General features: G+C 37.7%; 1 protein-coding gene across 3 annotated transcripts; it reads left to right on the forward strand.

Moving 5' to 3' along the window:
* Positions 1-1,147: 1,147 nt before the first annotated feature.
* On the forward strand, positions 1,148-16,150 carry LOC122060031 (abnormal spindle-like microcephaly-associated protein homolog). Of its 3 annotated transcripts, none has more exons than XM_042623167.1 (23): positions 1,150-1,936; positions 4,651-5,119; positions 5,236-5,321; positions 5,539-5,652; positions 5,750-5,938; positions 6,606-6,671; positions 6,909-6,965; positions 8,099-8,221; positions 8,316-8,432; positions 8,526-8,633; positions 8,720-8,849; positions 9,869-10,006; positions 10,911-11,084; positions 11,174-11,331; positions 11,432-11,776; positions 11,946-12,123; positions 12,324-12,466; positions 12,638-12,815; positions 12,917-13,158; positions 14,491-14,680; positions 15,204-15,429; positions 15,505-15,660; positions 15,788-16,150. In XM_042623167.1, exons 1-23 carry the CDS (start codon positions 1,256-1,258, stop codon positions 15,873-15,875), a joined length of 4,356 nt encoding a protein of 1,451 aa, XP_042479101.1. In that variant the 5' UTR covers positions 1,150-1,255; the 3' UTR covers positions 15,876-16,150. The 3 variants fall into 3 exon arrangements, with proteins under 3 accessions (XP_042479102.1, XP_042479101.1, XP_042479100.1); XM_042623166.1 differs by having other exon boundaries at positions 1,152-1,936; positions 12,225-12,466; XM_042623168.1 differs by lacking the exons at positions 11,946-12,123; positions 12,324-12,466 and having other exon boundaries at positions 1,148-1,936.
* Positions 16,151-17,733: the final 1,583 nt, after the last annotated feature.

Genomic DNA, 17,733 nt, shown 5'->3' on the forward strand with positions numbered 1-17,733 from the left:
ACCAAATGGCTAAATTATTTCCCCAATTTTTTTTTTCATATGCCGTCTTTGTGTCTCCTGTCATTTATTGATATAAACTTTAGAAACAATTACAACCATGAAGAATTGAGACAAAATTTGGTCTGTCTAGTTTCTAGGAGATGTGGCAATGCCAAATGATTAAAACGTCTATCTTATAACCAAATTGATAACTTTGCTTACTGCAAATTTATGGATTAAATGTGGATAAGGGTCGATCATAGTCTTAACATCTCTCCACCCCTCTTTGATAAGTATAAGCTTAACATTTGTGACCTTTTATAGGAAGTAAAAAAAATAAAATACAAAACCAGCTAGAATCAATCCGACAGGATTGAGTTGGGCTTGGGTTGAGTATTGGGACCTAGGGTTCGGTTAGTGTTTTAAGAAACCCAGCCCAACCTAGCTCTGTTTCACCCCTAGATATGAGTATGTTGATGAAAATCCATACAAGACCAAACCAGATCAAACCAAAATCGGTCGAAAATGAACCAATTTGGCTTCATATTGGGTAGGGGTGTCAATCGGTCGGTCCGGCTCGGTTTCGATCCGAGTTGAGTCGATTTCGATGTGGGAAAGCTGAAACCGAAACCAAACCAATAAGGAAATTCCAGTTTCGGTGCGGTTTGATTTCGGTTTGTCTTCGGTTTCTTAAATCGATTTGTAATTGGGTTGGTTTTGGTTTTTGGTTCAGTTTGGATTCGACTTTCCATACAAATGTATACAAAACTATGCAAATTTTGATTATTTTAATGAATTTTGAAGTGTACCGGTTTGGTTTCAGTTTCGGTCCGGGTTTTGAGCCGATTTTGGTTTGGTTTCAGGTTCATCCGGTTTCCGGTGCGATTCGGTTTGGTTTTGGGGTTGCAATACTCCAAACCGAACTGAACCAAACCAATAAGGATTCGGTTCGGTTTGGTCATTGTTGTTATTGGTTTGGTCCGGCCGGTTTTACCGGTTCGGTTTAGGAATGGACACCCCTAATATTGGGCAAGTGTTGAACCAAATATTGATTCAGCCCGACCAAAGCGGACTGAACTGTCCCAAATTCCAGAATCAATATATGCACCAAAATAGAATTACCCAACGACGCAAGGTCACATGTTCCCGCTTCTTCTCCTCTTCAAATTCAAATCCCACCATCATGGCTTCATAGTTTCAGTTTCGCGCTTAAGAAAGAGGAGAGAAGAAGAAGAAGAAAGAGCGAGAGAAGGGGTAATAAGAAAGAGTAGAAAGAATGGAAGGAGAGCAACCATCTCCTTCCCCATCTCCACATCCTTCGACGCTCCTCAGAGACATCTCCAATTTCAGAACCCCAAAACATTCCTCCCAAAACCCTACTTTAAATTCCCCATTTCCCCCCTTCTTTACTGCATCAAAACAAACCCCATCTTCTTCTTCCTCTGCTTTCCGTCGCCGCACTTCAATTGCTCCATCCTCTAAATCAAAAGCTGCTCGTAAACTCAAAGCCTTCGAACTCGAACAATATCAGTCTTCTCGCAAAGCCCAAATCCGCAAAGAGAAATCTCTTAAATATCTAGCCAAATCACTCACTGCTTGGCTCAATTTCCTCTTCGAGAATCCTAAATATTGTGGCTGTGATCTTTCCGCCTTGACTGGAGCAGCTCGACTGGAAAATGTGGGTACAGTGTTTGCCAATGGTAAGAAGGAGAGTTGGCCAGGAGTTGATGTTGGGATCGATGGAGCCTGGAGGACCCCAAAGCGCCAGAAAGATAAGTCGTGGAAGCCTGCACAATTTGCTGATACAAAGCCCTTATTGTCATTGTCGGCATTTTCATCACTCGAGGTTTCAATGCGGGAGGTTTGCAGCTTTGAAGATTTGACGAAGCGGATGAGGGCCTACATGAGTTTAGGAAGCTGCAAGGAGGTGCTGTCTGCAATGATTCAAGTGGCAAAGGTCTGAATTCTGTCTCTTCGTACGCTTTATGGACCAAAATTTGTTCATAAATGTCGTTCAAGTCATGGCCGAATGATATGGGAAACAGTTTTGGTTAGGGGGCTGGTTTATTTCTCAAATATAAAAATGAAAGACTGTTGCATTGCTGACCATCATTTCTTTAATTTCTGCTCTAAGTTCCAATGACTAAATTGCTTATCTCAATTAAACGAGTAAAAGAGGAGAGACTTGAAAATATTTGGAAAAATATCTTAAAAACCCCTCATAAAAAAATCCCATTGTATAATTTCTGTATGTCTGACCATGCAAAGGTCGGTTTGTATCTTTTTTTTTTTTGGATGAATAAATAATTCATCGCCAAGAAGAGAAGAAGAATATACAAAGGAAAGGGGGAGGGAGGCTTAAGCCAACAAGGAGAAGCCAACCCACGGGGGGACAATAGAGAAAAAGAAACTAAACATCAAATTGTGGAGCTACAAAAAAGGGGGGGGGGAAGTAAAAATGCCATCAAGAAGGGGGAATGTGGATGAGATCAACCTGTAGGTTCCAAGATGCAATGATGTGAGAATTTTTGGGGGAGGAGGGGACGGGCCTAGATGGGAGGGCATGGATTTTGGAGGTAATATCAACGTAGATAACTTTCCAAATCATGTTCAGGGAACGAGATTTGGGGGTTCATCTACGAATGTTTCGCTCCATCCAAAGGTGGTTAATGGTAGCAAAAAAATCCAATTTTTCAATAATGTCACAGATGGAGGATCCAGAGAAGGTCATGTCAATCTAGTTCCATTCCCTATGAAAAGGAAGGATACATCTTCTAGTCGGCCAACATTTGGAGAGAACAAATTCCAAACAATTGAGGAGAAGGGGCAGGCGAAGAAGAGATGGGGGATGTCCTCCGATCCTTGGGGACAGAGGCAACAAGAAGGGTTGTTGGGAATATGGCGGTGGATGAGGAAGGATTGGGTGGGGAGACAGGCGGTTAAGCATCGCCAAAGAGTGAAGCTTTTTCGAGGGATGGGACCTTCAAACTAGACTAACTTATGCTAAGGGACAACCGGGGAAGAGGTTCTAACAAAGGACCAAACAGAGGCAAAGGAGAAGATCCCATTGGAGGAGGGTAGCCATATACATTTATCTTCTCTTCCTCTATGACTAGGGGGAAGAGGAGGGAGGGAAGACCAAATATCTAGCAAAGAGGGAGAGGAGGGAGGGGACCAATTGGAGGGAGAAAGGATAGAGGAGACAAAAGCATTGGCGGGGAGGCCAGAAGAGCATATAACTCTAGGGGAAATCAGGTGAGACAAGATACCCGAAGGGTGCTAGGGGTCCTTCTAAAGAAAGGTGGTCCGACCATTACCAATGGAGAAGGAGATTGCAGAGAGGGCGATTGTTCTGTATTTTAGGAACTTTCTATAGATCCAGGAGGCATCAACAATGGAACGGGCAGTCCAGAGGGAGTTATTCTTGAGGACCCCAGCAAGGATCCAATTGACTTAAATGCTTTTGTGTTTTGGACACAATTTTTCAGATGAGCTTAAGGACACCCGCAGTGTTGGCGTCCTTGATTCTTCTGATGCCAAGGCCCCCCTCTGATTTGGGAAGGCAAATTTTTTTCTAACCGAGAGGCCGAAGGAATTTGGAGGAATCAGAGCCCTTCCAAAGGAAGGAACATAAGAGACTTTCAAAAGACTTGATCACAAAAGCCGGAAGGACAAAGGTACCAGACTAATATATGTACATGGACTAGAGGACCGATCTAATGAGAGTGAGGCGGCCAACAAAAGAGAGTTTGACTTTCCAGAGTTGAAGCTTTTTCCTAAGCTAATTGAGTAAGGGGGTGCAATGATGGGAGGAGAGCCTAGAGGAGATGAGAGGGAGACCAAGATATTTAATGAGCAAGGAACCTAGTGGAATTCCCGAGATTCCCAAGAGGAGATCTGGTACATCCAGGGACACACCGGAGAGGAAGATGTTGGATTTGAGGAGATTATTTTAAGCCTCGAAAGGGTTTCGAAGGAATGAAGAGTGTCCCTGATGGTGGTGATAGAGAGAAGATCCTCCTTGGAAAAGATCATAATATCATCAGCAAAAGCCAGATGAGAGAAGAGAAGGGATTTGCAAGGTATGTATCTTATAACTCCCTTCTTGCAACATTTTAGTTCTTAAGGCATATAAATGACCACAGAAAAGAAATAATACATATGAATTGAGGAATGTTGACTAATTTTTTTCATAGTGTGGAATACTAATCAAAATATTATTAGGAGCTAAAACTTTGAAGTTTGGAGGGTATTTCTAACTATTTGATTGTGATTTGTTGGGTTACTTTTATATTTTTACAAATTCCAACAGCTAAAATGTTTTAAGGAGCATTGGATTATATTTCTACTTGATTATTTTAGTAATGGGATTTTAAGATACCATCTCAATAATTTTAATAATTTTCTGCTGGTGGTATTTAATTATTTTCTTCAGAGTAAAGTTGGCTCCCAGAAAACCGTTTTTAATAAGTCACTTTTACATTAGTGGGCTTATTGTATTATGTATGGTACAAGTGGAGGAAACATCAATATATAGTTAGCTCAGTAAATCACACATTTCCAGCAAAAGTCCATGTTCTCTGGTGGTCCTTAGACTGTTCAATGGAGATTTATGTATGCACCTATCTAGTTGTTTCAGTATTTAAATCTATGTAGTGTCTTGTGTTACAGAATATAGATGAAGGGAGGTTCAAGATGAAAGCACACTGTCCCATAGTAACCGATGTAGGAATGAAGAAGAAGGCCACACGAGTTCTCATGACTTATAATCCAATTTGGCTTCGAATTGGATTGTACATTATTTTTGGTGGCGACTCCTTGTTGCCCACTGTAGATGTCAATTCTGATCAAGAAGTTCTGTTCTTGAAGATGGTGGTTGAGAAGCAATTCTTTTCTCATGTGGGTCTTGCAAAAGCTTATGCCTATAACAAGTTGGTTGAAGGTCTATACAGACCAGGTTACTTTGAGGCTTTGGGAAACATCATATTGAAGAGGTTTTTGTTTCTTGTTCTTATACTTGATAGAGCTAAATCTCAAAGCAGTCTTCCGATTAATTATGGTATTGATGGGACTGATGGGGGGTCTCCACTGTTGTTCATTTCTCAGTCTGATATTAAATCAAGTCGACAAGTTATACATGGTAGTCTAACTTGACTTTTCCTCTTGTCTTGATTTATAACTGAGAAGTTCCTTTTCTCCACTTATATAAATTGGGGGTTAATTTCTTCTCCTATTTCTTGTTATGTAATAAATTAGATTTCTTATCATCGGAGGTAATGCATGGAGAAGGCAATGTTCTTGCACATCTGGTGATCATTGGATACAAAGTCCATTACCAACAGGTAAGTGGCTATGCTATGTTGTCTTGTGCCATATTGCTTTCCTTATTGTCTTGTGTTTGTTCAGGAATGGGGTGGTAATTTGGGTTTTATTTTTTTATATTAATATTTGCCCATTGGGTTCTCATGTACTTCATGATGGGAGTTGAATATTATGCATGTTGGCATGCACTTTTAATGGTTGATTGAGAAAACAATTGAAACCTAACTTATGCTGCAGTGTTCACTCTTTGAGTACGACTTCTCTGTAAAAGAGTTATTTGAAGATCTTCAGGATGGTATACGGCTTTGTAGAGCCATTCAACTCTTGCAACATGATGCCTCAATTCTCACGGTTAGTTTCATTTAAACGAAATGCAATTTTCCTGTCAATTTCTCCTCATAGGATCCTTTTAGTGGTTAGGGATTTTGATGGTTTAGCCCATTATCAGAAAATGGCAGTTCCTTCAGACACTAGGAAGAGGGATTTAGCAAATTGTCAGCTAGCTATGCAATATATCAAGCATGCTGCTGTGCCATTGTATGATGAAGATGGAGTGATGATTTTAGCTGAAGATGTTGCTAACGGAGATAAGGAGCTCACCCTTTCACTGCTGTGGAACATCTTTGTCCACTTACAGGTTTGTTTCGTTCTCAAATTTTCAGAATATTTACATATGACGCTTCATAACTATTTCTTCTATTTCCTGTTGTTATGTGATTGATGATTTGTTAGTCTCCAAAGTCATTCCTCATTAGGTGTGGAATGTGTTGTAGGAGTTCAGGGGTTGCCCGAACTGTACCCTGCTGAGTATTAGATTGTGACATTAGCAACCACATGGAAAATTCTGGGCAGGGTAGAGGAGGGTTAGTTTTCGGTTTAAGAATTCCCCCTCCTTTTCCTCCTTGCATTTGGTTCTGTTAATTATGAGTGAGTTTCCTCACTGCTTGGGTTCCATTGGGATTTATAGCCCATTTATTATTTTTATCATTGGTGGTATTTATTTTGAAGTTCTAATTATTACAAAGTTCACTGCTCTGACCGAATTGTGTTTGTTATTGAATGTGTTGAAGGGGGTTTAGAAATTTGTGGATGCAGAAGATCTGATCGCATATTTGCATCACTAATGGATTTATTTTTATTTTTCCACGGATGTAATGCAACAAGCCAATTTATTTATCTATTTATTTTTTCTTTGTATAAGTTATGGAAGCTAAGGTAGAGCTTTCCCAAAGCCTAATGTTTGATGTTCTTGTACTTGATTTGGCTTCAAATTGTACAAGGCTAATTTCTTGATGACTCCGCAGTTACCACTGTTAATCAACCAGACACTGTTGCTTGAAGAAATATCTAAAGTCAAGGGGGCTAATGTGGTATGTCTTTATTTTTGAAGTGCATGAAGTGCAAACTAAATTTATCTGAACTTATTTCTCACGTCTGATTATGAATCAGGGAGCTGAATGAGATTAATTCTAATCTTTGATCTTTTTATATCTGGTTGCTGGATAATTATTCCACATAAACTTATCACTCACAGTAGTTAAGTTTCCCTAAAATTCTGTATGGCATGTGAATATGCTTCCGTTTCTAATTTTCCTCCTCTTTGATAGGACCATTCAAAGGGTAAACCTTCCAACCTGATGGAAATGCTTCTGGAGTGGGTTCAGGTATAAGCTCTGTGTAAGTACTTGCTTGAAAAAACATAGTCTTACGTACTCTACAATTGCACTTCTGTTATTTGGAAAATATTTTGGATGCATTTTCTAATGCAAAGTCCCAAAGGAAGAGAGAAAAATGGAGTTCTATCACAAAACATACTTCCCTATATAAAACTTACATTTCTCTCTCCGCCCCCCCCCCCCCCCCCCACGAATTACAAATTTACTTGGAATTTGTTTTACTTCACTCTCTCAACAATTTGTGCGGTCCCTTGATTTTGTACAAAAATAAAACTACTTCACCAAAATTTATTCTAGATATAGGTGAATAGAAGTTAGACGGTTCAATGGATCTACCAATGAGTGCGTAGGGACATATTCACTACCATTCACAGAGTTGATGGGGAATACCAAGTCTTCGATTTCATTTATCAGTTGATAATCCTGGAATATTTTTCTCCCTCCATTGCACAATGATAGTCAAGTTTGACAATTCTCATTTTCAAGAAGAGCTTGTTATTGCATTAATTATGTTTTCATTAATCTTCCAAAATTAGCCTTTATATACAACCTACTACAAATTCAAATACACTTTTCTCTCCCTCTTTTTATGCACCATCCTCTCCTTTTTTATGCATTAAACATGCTAAGGGTAGCATGGGAAAGGGAGAAAATTTTGAAGCTTTAAAATTGCAATGGACAAACAATTGAGACATAGAAAAACTTCACAACAGACAGTCCTTGTGGGGTAGTGTTGGAATTTTACGTACTACAGTGCAAATTTACGAAGTCTCTTGTGTGGTTGAATTCCGTTCTTACTGGTAGACAGATGCATTGACTGGTTTGTTGATACTTGATAAGCATGGGGTCACTTAAATAATAGAAAATTTGTGTATATAGTTATGTTTTCTTATTAGGACTCTGTTTTCTATTGCTTTGTTTTGTTTTGTTTTTTTTTTTTTTGTTTTTGGTGAATATTTAAATGGTGATCAAAGATTTGGAAATGACTTTTGTGTATTTGAATTTGCTTTGTTTTCTATTTCTATCTCTGTTATCTATTGCTTCGTTTCATTAAGGTTAATTTTGAAATTGCTCATATGTGGTGACTTTTGTTTATTTGAATTGTACCATGACCATTGCAGGTCATTTGTCATAAGTATGATGTTAAGGTTGAAAGTTTTGCATCTTTGGTTGATGGTAAAGCCATGTGGTGCTTGATGGATCATTATTTCCATAAGGAACTTCATTGTTCTCATTTTCGTAAGGTGAAACTGTAATGTATTTTGTTTGATCTGGTTCTCACATTTATAACATTCTTACTCGTGGTTGATAATTTCCAGTTGTCCCATTTGTTAATAGGGGGTTCAGGATGCCAATTATGAAGATTCCATTTTGTTATCTGCTGATAATACTGATGCAATACACAACTTTATTTTAGCGCAGAAGATAACATCAATCTTAGGAAACTTTCCTGAGGTAAGGCCTCAATAATTTAGTAGCATACGAAATATATGATTGCATAATCAAATACTTGCTGTGGTGTTATATATCACGTTTGATCACTTACAGGTTGTGCAAATGAGCGACATACTTGAACACAATGGTCCCTGTAATGAACACAGTGTGATAGTTTTGTTGGTATTCTTTTCATCCCAGCTGATTGGCAGGAAAAGCATGGTAATTTTGAAGTTTTGTGATGTTTGGAGCTTGTTAGTCTAGGATTTTATTCTCTTATTCTCAACATATTTTTATCTCCTTTCTAGGATATGCTGAATCTTCATAAGCTTCTGGGATGCAATTGTCAAAGTCCACATAAGAAGAATTTAAGTCTAGAGAAGTGTTTCCTGAATTCAGAAAAGTTGGTGAAAGAAAATGGATCAGATGAGCACAGAGGTTAAGATCTTCCAATTGTTTATTTTTCTAGGAATTTTATTTTAAATTTTTAACAAATGCATCTAAAGATTCAGGTGCCTTTCTTAAACTGTTGAAGTAACATCCATGTGTGGGTTTTATAGTTTCCATTCTGCTACTTGTAGGGTTTATTTTATCAGCACTGCAATTCAAGTTCTTTAATTACCTTGATCTTTGTCATAGAGAACGTTCAAAATTTTCTATTAATATCTTTTATCACCTTCAAATACATTACTACGAACAAAAATTTAGTTCACTGGAAAATCAAAACTACCGGAGGAATAGATCTCTTGAATATCCATTGAAATGTCATGTATTTTACAGTTAAACACAAGTTGAAATTTTGGTAGATAGAATTTAAATGTATGGAGTGTTTCTCATGCAGTGCTAGTTGGTTTTTTCATACTAATTAATTGTGATTAAAATTCTATAAGATGACCTTAAGCTTTCCATGCTTTATGTACAAAATTTGGCTAAAAATGAAACAAGACATTAACAGAATGTATGTAAGAAAGGATAGTATTATATAAATGCTTCTAGAGGAACTTAGGGGGTGCCACTTAGAGTTGGTTTAGATATGGGAAGTCAAATGAGACATTAATGGATGTGGGACCATACATCAATGCAGTATTGGGAAAGGATTAGTCACCAACTAAATAGTAGTTTTGAATGTCATTATTTCGTTATTCTTGATGCAATTCATGACATCTGTAAGATTATACTCTTCCTTAATTCAAATGGAATCAGAGGCATCTACAAGGTTTGGCTTATTGGGGTATCCTGATTGTGAAAATATGAAAGAACCATAATAATGTTACTGGGTACTTAATTCATTGATTTCTATATGGAAAATCCCACTAGTGATGTGCAATTTGGCTTTGTTGATGATTCTCACTGTTTATATATGCAAAGCTTTTTGGAAACTTCATACCATTACTTCTGTACTTTTACTGTATTGAGGTTGCAAGCTGTCTGATTCCTCCACATGTCTGTCAAAGCAGATGCTGTGAAAACAGTTAGAGCCATCCACGCTTGGTGGGAAGAAATGGCTAAACGTAACAACAGCCGTGTACATAAATCATCTGCCTCTAATGTACAGAGCCATGTGGCTAGCAATCAGTTATCTGACATTCAAAGAGGTAATCTGTATGAAATGTCTCTATTTTGCTTAGTTTCCTAGTTAATGTGCTAATGTACTTCATGTTGGCGTCTGCAATACTTGGTATGCTGTACTAAACCATTGATCTAGACACCAGGTCTTACTGGAACTTGTCTTGACATCTATTATTGCAATTTGTTTTGAAGGTTGTGGGGACAGCAGTCTGATCACTCGGATCATTCACTGCCAGGCCCGAAAGACTTGTCATCCAGTTTTTTTTTTTTTTTTTTTTTTGGTGCTTCTTACCTGTCATCTGGTTTCGTTTTCCTCTTTTCTTCACCCACCCCATCACCCACCCCCAAAACCCCCCCCCAACCCCCACCAACCCCCCCCCCATCCTCCCCCACCCACCAAAAAAAAAAAAAAAAAAAAAAAAATGTGGTTGGCTGGTGGCAGGAACATTCAGACAATTGATCATTTGGCCTGAACCATTCCTTTCTCCATTCTCAGAAACACTGGTAACTGATTTAAATATTGCCTTAATTAATCTTACTTGAGAACCTTTGTTTCTTGGCTTTTTGGTAAGGTTGAGATCCAAACTATGAATAATTTCAGTGACCCATATCTGTTCCTTGCTATTTCTGCGTTGAAATGTGTCCCATGATCCTATCCAAATTAGCCTGACTGAGAATTCCTTTTCCTATTTTCCCCCAGCTTCTGTCTCCATATTTTAACCTCCTGTAACAACTGATATCTCATAGTTTTTCTCTTTTAGTCTCTGATCCGCTTATGTGAGGAAAGCTGAGGGGACCTAGCAATACTTCATTGAACTAGGGATCCCATTTGCATTTTTTTTCTTAAAAAAGATCACCTGCATCAGTATGCTAGGAATTTTCACAATTGAATTCTTCTACTACTGAGTTGGCCTTTATGTATTCTCCCAGAAAGGGCTGCAAAAATCATACAGTCTTATCTCAGAGGTTCAATTGAGCGCCACAAGTTTTTGAAGATAAAGTCTGCTGCTTCTTTGCTGCAAACTGTTATTCTGGCTTGGCTAATGGTGAGGCAGATGGGGACCAAGAAAGCCAGTTCCTCCATCACTGAACGACAGTCTTATGGTATACAATGAGCTGTTATTGTTCCAAAACTTGTTTCTCCGCTTATAATTAGGTTTCCGCTTTCATGATCCTTTGATTTTCCTGGACAGGATGGCAGGAACACTCACACACATTTCAGAAGTATTTTAAGTTCTTAGTTGACAGACATAGCTTTATCAGGTTGAGAAACTCTGCTTTGATTATTCAGCAAGCAGCAAGGGCTTGGATTAAGCAAATACATCAGAGTGAAAGCATTTTAGATGTTGAGGTTATGCTTCTTTCCATTCTCACTGTCGCCATTATTATGTGATCATATACTCACATACCGAGTGAACAAGGTCTAAATTTAATAACTTGGTTTATTACAGAGCAAGCTGACGGATGGCAAATTGATATTTAAGGACCTCCAAATTGATGCGGAGGATAATATTCAGGTTGCTTGGAGAGAACTTACCATGCACACTTCTTTCTCCAACAAATGCATTGCTGCAATCAAAATTCAGAGTCATTGGCGTGGTTGGTCCATGAGGAAAAATTTTTTGCATCAAAGGAGAGCAGCAATAAAGATTCAGACTATGATTCGATATCTAAAATGTCAGATGGTGCTTCAACAATGTACACTTAGGTCAGCCATCATAATTCAATCCCATATTCGTGGATGGGTTGCTCGGAGAGAAGCTAATAGAGTGAGGCATCAAATTGTTGTGATCCAAGTAAGTTTTCTCTCTGTAGTGTTTCTGCTACCTTCTTCATTGAGTGGATTTCCTAAGTAGTAGTATTTATGTATGAGAGAGAGTTCATACCTAAAAGAATTTAATTAACAGTGACAAAGAGGTTCTTGTATTTGGTGTTATTGTTTGCTCATTGCTGCAATAAATCCAGGGTCATTCGCGCAGTTGGTTGGTGAGGAAAGATTTTCTAAATCAAAAGAATGCGATAATAAAGATCCAGAATGGTCTCCGATGCGTAAAATGCTGGAAGGCCTTTCAGAGTTACAGGCATGCAGCCATTGAAATTCAACGGTTCATCAGAGGACAGGTTGATCGAAGGAGACTTGTAGGTTAGTGAGGAATTTTCTCTAATTTGATGCTCTGATTTATTACCATGATTGTGTCCTGTTTGCTTTGCTGGTTTCGGTACTCTGAAGCTGGTTCAGTGCAGGTGCTTCTTGTCTTCACACGGTTATGCGTCATTGCTGCATGGATGAGATCTTAAGAGACTTCATCCAGAGCCCTGAATTGAAAGTTCTTTTGTATTCAGTTCTGAAATTGCAAAGGTGGTGGAAGAGCATTTTGTGGATGAAATCCAGAACAAGGGCGGTTACAGTTATTCAGTCTCATATTCGTCAGTGGATTGCTAAACAAGCTGCCAGAAGGGAGCGACATCGTGTTGTTGTGATCCAAGTAAGACTTCCAGACAAGCCATTTTAAACTAGTTTCTTATTCTCTCTGTAGAGTTTCTGCTACCTCCTTCATTGAGTGGACTTCCTAAGTCGTAGTATTTTTGTACTCCTAATTAACAGTGACAATAGTAATTCATATATTTGGTGTTATTGTTTGCTGTGATAAATCCAGAGTCATTGGCGCAGTTGGTTGGTGAGGAAAGATTTTTTAAATCAAAAGAATGCTATAATAAAGATCCAGAATTGTCTCCGATGCGTAAAATGCTGGAAGAATTTTCAGAGTTACAGGCATGCAGCCATTGAAATTCAACGAATTGTTAGAGGGCGGGTTAATCGAAGGAGGCTTGTAGGTTTGTGAGCAATTTTGTCAAATTTGATGCTCTGATTTATTTCAATGATTGGGTTCGGTTTGCTTTGCTGGTTGTGGAACTCTGAAGCTGGTTCAGTGCAGGTGCTTCTTGTCTTCAGTCGGTTATGCGTTATTGTTGCATGGATGAGACCTCGAGAGACTTCATCCAGAGCCCAGAATTGAAAGCTCTTTTGTATTCAGTTCTGAAATTGCAAAGGTGGTGGAAGAGCGTTTTGTGGATGAAAACCAGAACAAGGGCAGCTATCATTATTCAGTCTCATGTTCGTAAGTGGATTGCTAAACAAGTTTCTATAAGGGAGCGGAATCGTGTTGTTGTGATCCAAGTAAGACTTCTAGATGAGTTATTTTAAGATTTTTTTGGTTTTGTGATATAGAATCAATATTACCATTTGTTTTGTGTTATGACCATCCTTATATTTGTTTTAATACAAGAAATCCTATTGAGTTCTTTCTACTGCCGAAAAATAATGGAACTTAACAATAGCATTTAGATAATTTTAAATAAAATTACAAATTCAAATAACAGCTGTAACTAATTTTGGTTAGTGACCAGTGTTACTTACTCAGCGTGGGCTTTCCATGCAAGCTATGAAAGGAGTTGTCTTATGTTAATGTTTTTTGATTCCTTCTCCCACCTTGGCATTCTTCAGTCAAGTTTAGTTGCATTAAAGCTAACCCAAGTCATTTTGAAGATTTGAAGATTGAAACGAGATGGGAATGTGATGCACAAAATTTTGTCCAGTTGAGCTGCTTTCATTAATTTTTTCCCACGTTCCATATATGTGAAACTGATTTCTTTTTAGTTAAAACTCAATCTTATATATGCTTGGTTTTTTGTATATTCAGCGAACTTCTATATATTGAGTGCTGTAATAGGAATATAGCATATTATGGGTCTGTTGCTAGAGATTTCCTAGCAGCACAGTGGCATCAATTTTTTGATGCAGTGAAATGACAATTGTGGTATGTGGATCATGATGATAACTGACAGCCATGATGGAATCTAGGATGATAAATACCCAAATTAGATCATGGGACATTGGATTTGAGAAGGCCCTGTAATCGATTTACTTCAACTCCATGAATGACTTTAAGTAAGTGTGGCTCATTCGAGGTGTGCACAAATATGAATAAGATGTCTAACTAGTAACTACTAAAGTTTAACTCAGTTTCATTTTACATTTTCCTTTTACTTTGAAGGTGGGGGTGGGAGTTGAGTTTACTAAGATACCATTGTGTACTCAGCTTGCCCAATTAGCTTAGGTACCACATCCCACATATTTGTACTGTTTCTATGAACCTAGATATTTGAGAGTAGTGTATTTTAATTTAACACTGAACCTGCTACTTGTATTTGTTTGGGATTTGAATACTTTCTTGTTTCAATCGATGCATCAACATGGAACTACGAAGTGCTATTCATTATGCTTCTGCCCACAAGGAGCTCAACGTGCTTTCTTGTCTTAATCATGAATAAACGTTATAAAATAAAAATAATTTCATGCTTTCTACGCCTTCAACTTGGTATATTTTTTTCTTCCAGTTGGCACATTGAAAGATTAACTGTTGAATTGATTGTTTGATTTATAAAATTTGTTTTAAGTTGAAGACCTTTTTTTTCTAATAATTTTTGCTTAATCACTTTACATGGACAGTCATTTTGGAAAGGGTACCTTGCACGGAAAGAATCAAAAGATCGGTTACAGGATTTGCGGATCAGAGTGCAAAAGTCTGCTGCAAATGTGGATGATAGTATGCGTCTTATAAATAGACTTGTAGCCGCACTTTCAGAACTATTGAACATTAGAAGTGTCACTAGCATTCTTCATATTTGTTCTACTCTAGGTAATATCTCTCTTGGTGACAGTCTTTTAGAAGGAAAATTGTTTTCAGTTACACTGTTCTGTTCTCTTATCTGAACTACTTGCTTAGATTATTTATTGGTCATTATGCATAGGCACAACTCATAATTATTTCTGTATCTTAAACAACAATATTAGAACTAAAATATTATTCTTATTTCTTCTTTCATATAAGAAATAATGAAATAATATTAATGACGTAACAAACTTTCGAATTTTTTGTTTTCTAATAGATGTTGAACCTTTTGTAACAACAGAAAATGAACCCTATATGACGTTTGGAAACATTCTAATGATAACTTAAGATTATTACAATGTATTTTCTTGTTGGTTATCTATCATTTCTTAACACTTTTCCTTGTTTACACCATTGATTTGTGACTAAGAATATGTTGAAAATATGATGACTAGTTCTCAACCACTAACTTTAAATTAAAGGTAATAACTATACTGTGTTCCTCACGTTGTGCATAATTTAACAAATGCAAACCTGTTTTTTGGTGCAGATGTTGCTACAACACATTCTCAGAATTGTTGTGAGAAGCTCGTGTCTGCTGGTGCCATTGACACACTATTGAAGCTGATTAGCTCAGTCAGCCGTAGCATCCCTGATCAAGAGGTTCTAAAATATGCACTTTCCGCCCTCAGAAACCTTGCTCGCTACTCACATTTGGCTGAAGTGCTTATCAATACCCATGGATCTGTAGAAACATTCCTATGGGAGTTACTAAGGTTAGTTCATCTGTTATGTCTTTTGGTCACAAACCATATATTTTGTATCATTAATTTTTGTTAATTTTTCTGCAGGAACAAGGAGGAAGGATTTTTCATTGCCTCTGAGCTTTTGAAGAAATTGTGCTCAACACAGAAAGGGTATGATGCTGTACACAGACGCCCTCTACTCTTAAAGAGGCTATATAGCCTTGCTGAGGATCTCAAGAGAAAAGCAAGAAATGATAAGAGGTGAGGCTATGAAGAAGGGATTCTCTTTTGGTTGAAAGAAATCTTCTGTTCATATTGAGGAACCACAGTGTTATTGATACTACAACAATTGGTAAGTCTTACTTGCCCTTGTTTTTGCTTGATGTAGGAATGGACGCCCTCTGGCTTTGAGGGACAGCACTGAACGAAGGTTAAGAGAGGTTGAAGAGCTCTTGAAATTGATTACAACTGGATAAGAACAATTAGCCTTTCTGGACTTCAAGAATCCTTGTTTCTAGCTAGTATTTGATTGTATCATATTTCCTTTTTTTACCTTCTGTTGTAGGGTTGGTGGAAGAAGGCTTTGTTGTTTTGCGTGGTGGGAGGGGGTGTAGAATACAGACGAGGATTGTCTAGGGCATGGTGGTGGAATTTTGTATGTGGTCTAAAGTGAAAAAAACTCTAAATAATGACCTCTATAAGTCTAACCTCCCTTGATTTTGTATAAGTAGACATGTGGCTGTTGTGCAAATCTGAAATTCTAATTACAGGTCCATAATGTCCTAATCCAATTCAGTTGGTTGGATTTGGAAAATACATTCCAGTGACTATTGATGTAGTATTTTATTTTTTAGGTTCTGCTCGGTTAGTTGGAAACTGGAGCAGAGGAAGATCAAAGAAGTGGAAGGGAAGAAAATTTCATTTTCCATAGGTTTCTGGGGCTTGGTATCTTTCTCAGAATGGATGGTGATCATCTTGAAAGGGTGTTCGTTATTAGAGAAATAAAGAAAGAGAAGTGAAATCAAATATCAAAATAAAAGTTTGCATTCCGTAAAAAAGGGCACCATGAGGCTCCCACATGCGAGGTTTAGGGGACGAGAACTATATAGCCTTAACCTAAGAATGTCCAAAGGCTGTTTTGAGTATTAAAATGTTTACTAAATCAATGGAAAGTGTTTGTCTATTTCTGAAACTGTCATGTTGCTTGTTATTGGTTTTTTTTTTTTTTTTTTTTTTTTCGGTGGAGGAGGGTGTGGTTGCACATGGGCAGTGATAGAGGATGGGTTTCTTGTATTTCACAGGGGTGGGGTGGGGTGGGGTGGGGTGGGGTGTCAGTTCGTACCCCTCTATGTTTAGGCACAAGAGTTGTGTAATTAGAGATTGTTCTTTTACCATTTGTAACAAAGGGAATTTATTATGACTCCCCTACACTTGGCTTATATTTACTAAAACTCTCCTATATATTTTTTTTCCTTGATATTCCCCTGCTTTTGAACTTTCACATCTCCTTCTCCCGTGCACTTTTTAAATACGCAGATTAATCCAAAAAATAGCTAATTGGTTTGTCCTTCCATTATTATTTGGTTCAAATGTTGCTTTGTTGGCTGAAACTTAAACTCCTCCATGGCTCCCATATCATTATTTTTTTTTTTTTTGAATTTTCTGTAAATGCATTAGTATTGAATCACTTAAAAGACGTTATTTATTTATTTATTAAATTTTTTTTTTGTCTCATCCATCATCAAGAATATTGTTTATTTATTAATTTTTTCTCTTTTGTCTCATCTATCATCTCGAGTTTAGTAATCTATTTTTTTTTATCTGTATTAGATTGGTTTCGGTCTTAACTGATACTAATTCGGATTGATTGATCTCAATGTTATATTTCCCGTTAGGTAGGGGTGTCAATTCCTAAACCAAACCGGTAAAATCGGTCGGACCAAACTGATAACAACACGGGCCGAACCGAACCGAAGCCTTATTGGTTCGGTTCGGTTTGGAGTATTGCAACCCCAAAACCAAACCGAACCGCACCGAAAATCGGATGAACCTGAAACCAAACCCAAATCGGCTCAAAACTAGAATCGAAACTGAAACCAAACCAGTAAGAAACCGAAACACTCCAAAATTCATTAAAAAAATCAAAATTTGCATAGTTTTGTATACATTTGTATGGAAATTCAAATCCAAACTGGACAAAAAACCAAAACCAACCCGGTTACAAATCGATTTAAGAAACCGAAGACAAACCGAAACCAAATCGCACCGAAACCAAAACCAAACCGAAACCAGAATTTCCTTATTGGTTCGGTTTCGGTTTCAGCTTTCCCACAC

This window comes from Macadamia integrifolia, chromosome 13, assembly GCF_013358625.1.
Source record: "Macadamia integrifolia cultivar HAES 741 chromosome 13, SCU_Mint_v3, whole genome shotgun sequence".
NCBI lineage: Eukaryota > Viridiplantae > Streptophyta > Magnoliopsida > Proteales > Proteaceae > Macadamia > Macadamia integrifolia.

Bases quoted from the DNA above. Each gene is read 5' to 3' on its own strand.
- LOC122060031 (XM_042623166.1), top strand. From the start codon at position 1,256: ATGGAAGGAGAGCAACCATCTCCTTCCCCATCTCCACATCCTTCGACG. The intron at 5,322-5,538 runs GTAAGTGGCTAT...CTTATGCTGCAG, and splicing joins ACAAAGTCCATTACCAACAG to TGTTCACTCTTTGAGTACGA. The intron at 5,653-5,749 runs GTTAGTTTCATT...GCCCATTATCAG, and splicing joins ATGATGCCTCAATTCTCACG to AAAATGGCAGTTCCTTCAGA.